General features: G+C 38.7%; 1 protein-coding gene across 2 annotated transcripts in view; it reads left to right on the top strand.

The window, feature by feature from the left end:
• The window catches only part of PDSS2 (prenyl (decaprenyl) diphosphate synthase, subunit 2), a 229,656-nt gene that overhangs the window by 199,959 nt on the left and 18,036 nt on the right, over window positions 1-11,661 (top strand). For both annotated transcript variants that reach the window (XM_012722626.1, XM_004673745.2), the window contains exon 7: window positions 8,711-8,743. In XM_012722626.1, coding sequence (XP_012578080.1) covers window positions 8,711-8,743 — 33 coding nt within the window. The remainder of the gene's footprint in view (window positions 1-8,710; window positions 8,744-11,661) is intronic.

Here is an 11,661-nt window from a genome sequence, read left to right as displayed (position 1 = left end):
AGCCACTGCAGCATGAGTTCAATCCCTGGCTAGGGAGCTGACCCACATGGCGTGGCAGCTCTCTTCTGACCCTAAGCAGTACACCTTGTCGATCTGCCTATTCTGCTCCCCACTCTGTCTCTGGTGAACCCTCTCACCCACAGCACCTCTGGCCTGTACCCCAGTTCTGTAAGAATAAATAAAAAATAAGTAAAAAAAAAAAAATACCTTAAGTGAACTACATATAACTGATTCTAAGCTATAGCTCACCTGTCCCCAGATATTCTACTTTTATCTCATCCAGAAAGTAAACAAAGGTTGCTAGGCAAACCTGATATGCATGAACAGAACATATGTATATTCTTAAACAAAAGTAAAAATTCACAGAAAAGACCTCACTAATGCCACATGATACTCTTCTAATTCTTAAAGTTATTTTGAGTTCTTTCAAAAGAAACAATTTTTTAAAGATTTATTTTTATTTATTTATACAAGAACTGGGGTGTAGGCCAGAGGTGCAGGGTGAGAGATGCACCAGCGACAGAGTGGGGAGCAGAACAGGCAGATCTACTGAAATATACTGCTGAGGGGAGCAGCTGGCAAGACAGGAGAGGTCTGCCACTGCATGGGGGTTAGCTTTTGGCCTGGAATTGATTGCACTTAACAGCACTGAGGCGTTAAGCCCTGCGCCTCCAGGGAGGCCCAAGAAATCGTTGTTGTTGTTGTTTTAATTAATGGGTTTATTAATCTTTTGACAGTAAAAGATTTCTCCCTTTAGGTATGGCCACAGTTGCTCTCCCACCTCCAGAGCATCCATAGTCATCCTCCATAGTCCCTTGTGCTCTACCCCACCCTCCCCATTCTCATTCTTCCTCATCTTCCTTTCTCTCCCCCTCATCTCTTTGACTGGTTTTAAAGTTTGTCTTTGTTTGACCCTTTCTTTGGTTCCTCTGTAGTCCACATATATGTGACATTATCTGGTATTTATTTTCCGCCTCTTTCCTTATTTTACTTAACATAATAAAGCCTTCCAGCTCTATTATATTGTCATAAATGGCATGGCGTATCTGTTTTAGTCACTGTTTAGTATCCATTGTGTATTATATCACATCTTCTTGACCCATTCATCTGTTTTTCAGCATTTAGATTGTTTCTATGTCTTAGCTATTATAAATAATATTTCAGTAAATGCAGGGGTGCAGGTATCCTTTCAAATTAGTGTTTTTGTGTTCTTTGGGTAGATACCTAGGAAGGGAACTGCTGTATTGTATGGCATATCCGTTTTAAGTCTTTTGAAGATCCTCCACATCACTTTCCAAAGTGTTGGACCAGTTTCTATTCCTACCAACAGTGTTAGGATGGTTCTAAAAGGCATAATATTGAAATTGTCCTTTACTATAAAGGGTTACAGTGTGGGCATTTAACAAAAGTTGCATATGAGACCATTATGACTACAAACTGACCTTAGTTACCTCCTAAAGTAAAATGTTTGTTAAGATATTCTGTTGCACTTAGGAAACAATTTTTGATTAAGGTGATAAAGCAGCAAATTGCCTTAAAGTTGTCAGTGATCTCATAAAGAGATGATGAAAGAAACATCAATATAAGGAATAATGTAATTGAAGCCATTTGGGGTGCTCAGAGCAAAGAGAGTTTGTATTTCATCCAAAAAGCCCAGAAAAGGGTTGTGAAGTAGTGATTTCTAAAATAGTCCTTGAAGATCTTCACAGCAAAGATAGGAAGAAGGGGTTTCCCTAGACAAAGATAGCCAAAGCCTAGCAAACTAATTCACTTCAGGGACAGCAGATGGAGTGTTTATGATCTGTGACCTTCAGAAATTCTCATATACTGTACCCAAACCATTCTGGGATGAGTCCGCAGCAAACCTCCATTTTATATATAAATTAAGCTTTACTTCCTAATACGAATGCAAATGCGCAGAGCTTATTTTCCACAAAGCCTGTTTTCACTAAACAAATCAGTGTTATTTTTGCCAGTACCAAGGCAAAACACCCTTAAAATGTCATTATTTTTGCAGCAGCTAAGTGTAATATTTTATTCAAACAAGAATCATTAATGGATGAATGGATAAAACACTTGCATGGATGGTAGGTAGGGAACTGGATACTCACAAGGACAGAAAGCAGCTACAGAGAGTTTAACACAAAGGAAAGGGTAAACAAGTTTTGTGTCACCAACTATTAACACCGATTGATAATGGTGTGGCTCCTGCTGTTATAGGGAAACATGCAGCATCTTTTATGTCATCATCTTGCCAGTAATATTTTAACCTGAATCTAATCATGAGAAGACAAGCAGACACATTTGGGATAAGGGACACCTGACCTGAACTCTTAAAAGTGTCAATATTGTGAAAGAAAGAGAGAAAGATGGAATTGTGGGGACTATTATAGGTTAGAAGAGGTTAAAAAGCTTTGACATCCAAAGGAAATATATCGTTTTTAATATGATGTTGAAATGGGATTAAAAACAGCTCTAAAGAATCTGTTTACCTCTTAGGAGCTAAATGTGGAACTATTTAGAGATGAGTCCTCATGGTGTCTGTAACTTACTACCACAGAGCCAGCAGGTAGTTATCTAGAGAGAAAGCAAGATGGCAAAATATTCACAATTGGTTAATCTCAGTGGACGACAAGTGGGTGCTTATTATATTCTTTCAACTAAAAAGTTTGAGGGGAAAGGTAATTTTCCTTGATTAAAGAATGAATCTTAAAAAATGAGCAGTATTCTAAAGTATAGCTGGTAGCATTTGGGAAGAATAACATGATAAGTAGAGATGATCAGTCTCTAGCAATTTCTGAACTCCCTGCTGTGGAATATTAGTTTTCTGCTTTTAGAAAAGGTTTTCCCATATCCAGCTTTCAAGTTCAGATAACAGTAGTTGGAAATTGGAAACAGTTCATTTATGTCATCCAATCCCTCTTTGTTACCTGACTTATAAAAAAGCATTTGTTTCTTAAAGTGAAAGACCACATTGTACATCCATTACTTACCAACAGGGAATCTATCTGCCTTTGGTCTGCAGAGACTGGTATATAAACCTTTGGAATTAATCCCTCTGTGCATCCTCTCTATCAGAGTGCTGGCTTTTTTTTTTTTTTTTTTTTTTGCTTTTGTGCAGAATATTGTTTTACAGTGCTCAGGGTAGCTGTCTGAGGAGGCCTGCAGTGTCACGAGCACTGGCACACTATCTTGTCTACTTTCACATTCTTTAAAAGATAAAACAAGTTTCAAACCACCATGGTCTGTGAACTGCTAAAGACTGGAAAAAATTACTTTATTTTCTCGTGACCTGGATTGACAAGAAGCACACCTATAGGAGGCGAAAAAGATGAGTGAGCGCCTTTTAAAGACTTTAGTAATGAAGTCCATAGGGAATCGCCGTGGATGGTAGAATTTACAGTGGCTTCTAGAGATGAACATTGTGGCAGGAAGAGGTTCAGGTCTGCTGGTTGTTGAAATATAGTCTGCATTTATTTCATATCAGCCTCTTTTGGGCCCCAGTGAGAAAGTTATTTTAATAATATCATGCTCCACTGGAAATGTACATGGTAAGTGGCAGATGTCAGAAAAATGGGGGAAAGTTATAGCACTCCATTCTCCTTGAGACATAAGAAGTTTACACAGTTGTTCTCTTTGGACCTTTGAATAAACACTGATGCATATGGAAACACAAATTTAAAAATACATTAGACATAGGCAGTGATTGGCATCTCAGGGTTTGACTGTTGAGGATCAGTATTTACCACCAGTCCAGCAATGAGAATGTCTGGTTTGGTCTAGTCTTATTTTACAAATAAGAAAATGAAGGGCCACGCAATGTTTTCAAAAATCCACATCTAAGCAGTGCTACTCCAATAGAAAGCTATTTTTAAAAAGCCATGTGATGTAATTAGCCTATTGTGGACGAGAAACCATATTTTCTGGCTCCCAGCATAGCCACCTTCCAGAGGGTCATATCTCCCCTTGGAGTAGTCACAATTAAGATTTTTGTACTTGATTTCTTCCATAGATGAGACCTAGCATACACCTGAGGCTTGGACATGTGCTCATCTCCTGAGTGCTCCTAATTAAAATGCCTGGATCTTGTCACTCCAGTGCCCTGCTTTCAAGTTTGAAGCTCTTAGTTACACCAAGCCACGGCATCTGGCTACTAGTCAGTCTTTTCTTCTCTGTTCCCTCCTATTTTTGTTTGATTTTCACCAATTCTTTAAATTTATTTTCAAGAGATCCCCTTCCTTTGTTTACTTACAAGTCAAGGTGGGAAATACAGTGAAAACACTATTGTTCAGTATGGGAAAAAATTATTTGGAAGGCACCATTTAATGGCTCCACATTAACGACATACTGACTCTGAATGTAAATACCCAGCTTCCCCAGAAATAGGAGTTCAGTGAGCCTTTCTTGGTAAGCTGCCTGAAATAGCCAACATGTAAAAAGAAAAAGCTTTTGTGCATCTGTTTAGTCATTCACCAAATATTACTGATGTTAGTACTTCACACTAGTGCTGGGCCAGCCATGCAATACAGTTGTGAACAACAGAATAAATTCCCTGCCCTCATGGAGCTTACATTCCCCAGGACTGCATGTGAAGCCTACCCAACAGCACTGTGCAACACCGACAGCATAAGCTCCTCTTGGGCAGAGATTTCTCTCTGTTCTACTCATAGCTGTGTCTCTAGTGCCTCAGCTCATAGTAGGGGCTCAGTGGGTTGGGTGAGTGAGCAGCCATCAGGTGAAATAGAGCCTGTGTTCCTCCCCAATTAACTGTTTTACAAAAAGGAATAGAATAGGTAATGTTTAATAAGGGATATTATTGATGTAGAGGCTTAAATCATTCATGTTTGTTTTCTCAGTGCTGTATTTTCATAAGCTCAAAAAGCTTTTCATGGAAAAAAATTATTTCTGAATGCGTACTCTCAGGTGTGTGTGTGACATATGTAGCTATTAGCCCACATAGCTGCTGGAAATATATATTTAAAGATTTAAATATTTATAGTATTTTAAAGAGTAAATGATACTTTTATGTACAAGCTGGAGCAGTCAAGGATAAAATGCTTCCCACAGAACTAGAATGTTTGTTGTGATAAATAAAAAAGACAGTAATATCAATAGTTATAGTCAGTTCAGGTTATAATGGCTGTGATAATGCTGTCACTTTGTGTAGTCTTTTCATCTCTCAGATTTAAAAACATCTAAGAGCTGATGCTGAACAGATATAGGTTACATGGGTGCATACTTGTTTCTCTGTCAGCATGCCCAACAAAGTGTGTCTCTACTGGGTGACAGGGTGATGGCCTACCTAAGAATAAAAAATAAAGTGAGAGAGCTTAGAGTATGAAATAGCTTATGATTGATTAAGCCTAAGCATTTCAAAATGATAGAATTATCCAGGTGATAAGTTTACAAAGTATGACGGAGAAAATGGTCTTAGAAAAGTTTGCATAGGCCTGCTCGAGATGTCCTTACCTGTAAGCCACATAGTCATTCTTCCTATTTGAAGAAACTGTTGAGTTTTGCTTGTTTGCTTTAATGAGGCAAACTGAGAAATGGCTCACCATCACCAAAGAACACCACTACATCATGGTAAATTATTTAGCTTCTCCTTACTTTACCTTCCAATATCCAGATACAAAAGCTGAGCTTCTTCAGTTTCAACAAATAACTACTGTCCACATATCCTTTGTGTTAAACACTGGAAATGAGAATGTTGCCAGAACTGGATTAAAGAAGAGCTGGTTAGGGTGGGGGGAAAATTGATAATGAGGAAAGTAGTGTGTTTGGGGAATGAGTTGTCTGACAGTAGGAAATTCTGTAGGGCTCCCAGTTGGCTCCTGTGTCATTTGAAAAGTGCTGTGCTTGAGCAGTCTGCACTGATCAGCGAGAGATAAGGGAAGGATGAACAATTGAGAAGTTGGAAAACTTATGACCATAGGAGCTGCCTCAATGTCAGAGCTCTCTTAACCTAAAATGAATTCAAGTGACAGCAGGGAGTTGGAGAACTTAAAGACTAAGCATATTGTGAAATGCTGCTACTGAAGTTTTGGTCACAAGCCATGGATTATTCATAGGATCAAGACTAGTTTATATTTACACAATATCAGAGTGAGTAGCTAGGTCATGAGTGCACTATCCAGACATGCTCAAGAGCTCCCTACCCTTCTGTTGCAGTTGCAGTTCCAGTGAGAGGACAGGAATTTCAGTATAGATGAAGCTACTTTGTTCGAGGAAAGATGTTCACAGCAAGCAACTAAGTGAATATTGAGTAAAGAAAGGAGTAAGCCTTCTTATTTATAAATAACTAAGCCTTTTTATTTATAAATAAATTTCTGCAAGAACTAACTCATTTTTCTGTTGCTCTAATGCATCGTAGAACTAAGTTCAAAATTTTCTTAGTATATTGAAAATCCTACATCCCTAAAAAAAGCTTCGAAGAGCAGATTGAGGACCTCAAAATTTTTTTGTAATAAGTACATTTACTTTTTCCCATTTTTGTTTTAAATTTGGCAATCTAGTATATTTATTTTATTTTTTTCCCCATCAGGAGCCCTTATATCCCCTTTTACCCTTTCTGCTGACTCCACCTCCTAGCCTCAGAAATCTCACTTCATTTTTAGTGTCTGCTAATGTCTATAAGTATTTTACTTTGTCAAATTGTCTGCTCTGTATGTAAATGACCAATATTTAACTTCATCATGCTGACTTGCTTGACTACCCATTGTTCCCTTCAACTCCCTTCATTTTGCTAAAAATGTCAACATTTCATCTTTTCTTAGATGAATAGTATTCTATAGTGTAGATATACCATGTCTTCTTGATGAATCTTCTATTGATGGGCATTTAATTGCTTCTGTGCCCTAGCTAGTGTAAATAATACTGCATAAACATTATAAAGTGTGTAGTTCTTTGAGTTGTTATTTTCATGTTCTTTGGATAGATGCCCAGAATTGGAATTGCCGGGTCATAGGTACTTCCATTAATAGTTTGTTGACCTTTTTTTAATGGTGAAAAAGATTATATATAGAATTAGCCAGCTGGATTCAGTTTATATGATCCCAGTTTTGTTGGCAACATACAAAGCGTCATATTCAGCAACTCTTCAAACACATACCTTCTCTCCTTCGGGTCTGATCAGGGTGTTGACCTTGGCCACATCAGTGCCAAAGAACTTCATCTATTGCTCATTGGCCTTGATGGCCACAGTGAAAGCAAGTGTGTTGCTCAGTCTTCTATCTTGTGTTGTCCTCTATTCATGCCTGACCTAGTGGTCAGGTAGGAACCCGATGGCAGATTGATCAAGCTTGTTTCTCCTGAGGGTGCTGCTTTGAGGGCTTCTTGAGTATATGTTGTTGATTTTAATTTTTTAAAGATTATTTATTTATGCATGCAAGAACTGGGGTACAGGCCAAAGATACGGGGAGTAGGGTTGAGAGGGACAGTGAGATGATTCACCTAAGCCAGAGTAAGGAACAGAACAGGCAGATGTACTGAAATATACTGTTGAAGGGAGCAGCAGGTCTGCCACGCCATGTGGGTCACCTCTGGGGCCCAGGGTTGAACTCGGGCTGGAGTAGCTGTGGATAGTTTCATAGTGCGGTACTTTAGCCCCTTGCACCACTAGTGAGAGCCCCTAAATTCTTAAAGAAGTAAATAAATGTCTGAATAAAATCTGCCCTCCTGTAGGATCGTTTCTTCACCTCCACCTTTTGTTCCTATCCTCATTCCCTGTGGGAGTCTTTCAACATAATACAACATAATAAAATACAACATAATAAAAATTATGCCAAAGGGAGTAAAAAAGATATTGAACCCACAGAATACTTACTAATTGTAAAAGGGGAAATACATCATTACAGGGGACCTTGTGATAATCATTACCTTAGCCAAATGATCAAATTTATAGCACTAAGAATGGGACAGGCTAACATTTTGTGCCTCCTGAGTTAATGTAATATGAAGCATATAATATTCCACATAAAGTTTCATGCAAAAAATAGTTGACCTAAAAGTAAGTAACCTACATCTAAATCTACAGACAAACTTACAGTTTACAAACAAAACAGGGATGTATTAAATGTCACAATGAGGAAATATGAGACAGATCCAAAAGGAGAGACATCTTATAAGACTGTTGCCCTCTTCTCAAAAAATAAATGATTATTATGAAAAATATTAATAGCTTTTGTTTTCCTTTCATGAAAAATAAGGAAGAGCTATTTAAATAGCACTAAACAGATGAAAGAACTAAATACAATAGGTAAGTATTGGTTAATTCTGATTTGGATAATTGGAGACAATTGGAAAAATGATATTCATTTAATTGCTTATTAGTTATGTGATTAGTAGGTAATCTGTGGCCTCAGTGCATATGGATTGTAAAGTGATATGCCACAGTGCTAGTGGTAAGATCTGATGTGGTCATGTGGTTATATATTAGATGCCTTATGTTTATAAAATATGCTGGAGTCTGAGGGGTAAAGAGTTATGTTGTCTTCTATTGGCAAATCTAGATAGAGTGTATTTATGTGTTCACTGTACCATCTTTCAATTTTTCTATTTGTTTGAAAGTTATATATTTCTCTGTACATATGGATGTATAGAGAGATTGGGAAGGAGAAATATTGGTTTTTATTCTTTGAGAAGCAAAAGTTATAGACATACTAAATAATTTTTTTAAAGAATTAACTAATTTCCCCCCTTTTTATTTTAGGCTCAAGAAAAGGGAAGATTGGACTATGCTAAGGTAGGTAGATTTTATACATACAGCACAGCTTTATACATTACAGTTTGGTTTTTGTTTATATTTGAAAGATCAAAAGAGTATCATTACATTCAAAGTTGAGGGATATTATTTGTGAAATAGCAGGCAAGCTCAGGTACTAACTTCCTACAACAATAAGTTTACTTGTTAAGTGTCTACTTTATTCCAGGCACTTTGTTAGGTATTGAGAATACAACAGTGAACCAGATCAGTCTTCTCTTTCAGGAATATACAGTCTAGTGGGTGGGAAACATAACTCATAAACTACTAAGTGGATGCATCATATGTCAGGTGGTTGTAAGAAAGATAAAAAGAAAACAGGTAAGATCGCTATCCATTGCTTTTGTACTAAGGATGGAAAACAGCTCTTTGTACCATCAGATAATACCTGAGATGCATTATGCAGGGGCTTGGACCAATGCTTCTAGTGTCAGTAGCCCTCACATCATCTGTGAGCTTTTGAAAACACATACGCCTAGGCTACCCCTGCATCATACTTTCTTCCACCAGATCAAAACCCCTGGTGGAGAAAGCAGATCAGAGTCAGAATAGAAAGGTTTGAAAAAGTCGTCACAGAAGTTTTGACTCACTCACTGCCTTGGCTAAAAGCCTCATAGGCATTCAGATTTCAGTGCATCAGTGCAGACCCCGGGCATGTGTGGGGCAAGGGCTGTTCCTCTTAGGGACAAATGAAAACATTTTAGCAGGAATGTGGGATGTGCAGACCTTCCATAGTGCACAGATTGATAAAACTGGTGGGCTAAAGGAACAGCTAACTATCCAGTTTATGCAGCAGTCAGGGAGTGAACACACCTGCACTCCCAAGACAGGAGGTAGAAATACCAGAAGGACTCTGCAGTGAGACACCCGAATCCCATGATGTCTTCCAGGCAGATCTGGAATTGTGCTCTCCTGGCGGCCCTGAGGTACACACCCGTGGCTCCATGCCTTTACACTAACTCTTTTTCTCTTCCTGAAATGCATTCCCTTCTTATTTGCCAAACGTTGCCTTCTTCAAAAAAAGCTAGATAATAGGAGCACCTCTAAACTGAGGGCTTCCATATCTGTTACCCTGCCTTAGCTGTCTGCTTGAGCCTTATCGTATACCCAGACAAGCATTGTGGACATGTCTTCTTGGGTCTCCCACAGGTGTGCAGACTCAATGCATCTTAAACTGAATACAGATCTTCCCTGACATTTCTGCCTTTTTTGTTTTTTATAGGCTGGGGTATTTGTTTTGTTTTTTGGAAATTTTTCAGTTTTAGGGTTACTGAAAAATTGAGCAAAAAGTATAAAAAGTTCCCTGGCCCCTACATAACACACCATTTCCTGCCCCCCAACCCCATGCCCCCATCAACACTCTGAAGCAGTGGTGCATTTATTACAATCAGTAAAGCTGCTTGACACATCATCATCACCCAATAGCCACAGTTGACATTAGGGTTCACTCTTAGTGTTGTATTTCTGGTCCTTTTTACTTACTCGCTCTTGCTGGTGCTGTCAACTTGGTGGTCAGTCATGTGTAAAACAGAACAGCTTCTACTCCCTTCCTCCTATAGTCCATAACCAAGTCATGCCAGTTTTATATCCTACAATATCTTCACCCCAGCCCCTCCTCTTGATCTCTCTTCCATTGCTCACGTTGAGACTTTATTTGAACCAGACAGCCTACTGACTGGTCTTCCAGCCTCTCTTTTGTTCCCATAGATCCATTACCAGTCAGAATATCTGTCTATATCACAAATCTGACAGCTTCACACTCCAGCTTAAAACCCTCATTGGCTCCATGTGTCTATAAGGCAAATTCAAAGCTGGCAGATTGGCATATAAAGTACTGTGTGATCTCACCCCCTAGAGGGATTATTAGCTTTGTGCCCTTCCATCCTTTGCTCCAGCAGCACAAAATTACATAAAAATCTATTCTCCAGTCCTTAACTCATACTGTCCCTTCTGCTAGAAATGCCCTTCCCTCTTTATCTGGTTACCCTGTCCTCCAATAAGGCTTCATTTAGGATTGTCTCCTAAAGGAAGTCTGCCCTGGTCCCCCAGGCTTGATTAGGTACTTTCCTAACTAGGTGTACCCTCTAACTCACTGTGCAGCTCTCAGTTAGCGCACTTACTCTATTAAAGGATTCATTTCTGACACAGACATAGACTGTGAGCTCTGTGCAGGCAGTGTCATTGTCTTATTTGTCTTTGTATACTTGTTGTGTAACACTGCTTAGCCCTGGATAAGTGGGGATTGAGTAAGGCTATGAGTAAGAAGATAGCAGCATATGAAGTCAATTGCAGGAGAAAAACCTGGCATGGGTTTTGTTCCTTTCTTTAATCTCAATCAGAGAGGAAAGGAAAGCTTTTGACACAGGTTACAGGTATTAGGAGGATTAAGAAGATTGCTTTGGAAGGTTGTAATAAACTAGTACGGAGATAAAGGCTGGAATTCTACTGTTATAGTTAAAGAAACCTAGCATGACTTTAAAAAAAATAATAAGGGAAAAGTCATTATTTGGCAATAGAGTGACTTTTGATCCTTGTTGCTTATTTATGATTAAGAGAAGTCCTTTAGGATTTCTTACTGTGGAAACACATGACAATGGAAGAGACTCAAAAGAGAAAAATGTGGTACACAAATAGAACACCTCTGGGCCTGCCACCAATTAACTGTGAAATCCATTCTTAGTCACTTATCCTTTTTGGTGTTCTCTCAGTTACTGTGCTACAAAATGAATAGTTTAGAATAGTACTGTTCCACTCTAAGGTCCAGATTCGTTCCTTCATCCACCCAGCCACTGCTGACTTGAAATTTAGTGTATTTCAGGCACTGTGCCAGTGCTGACTACCACCCTGAGCAAGACTGGCTCAGGCCTTGCCTCACACACAGACCTCCCTATCTAAAATAG

The sequence above is a fragment of the Condylura cristata genome, unplaced genomic scaffold (assembly GCF_000260355.1).
Source record: "Condylura cristata isolate star-nosed mole 26May11 unplaced genomic scaffold, ConCri1.0 scaffold00001, whole genome shotgun sequence".
Classification (NCBI taxonomy): Eukaryota; Metazoa; Chordata; class Mammalia; order Eulipotyphla; family Talpidae; genus Condylura; species Condylura cristata.
The sequence above is the reverse complement of the archived record's forward strand: the minus strand, read 5'-3'. Positions and strand labels throughout refer to the sequence as shown.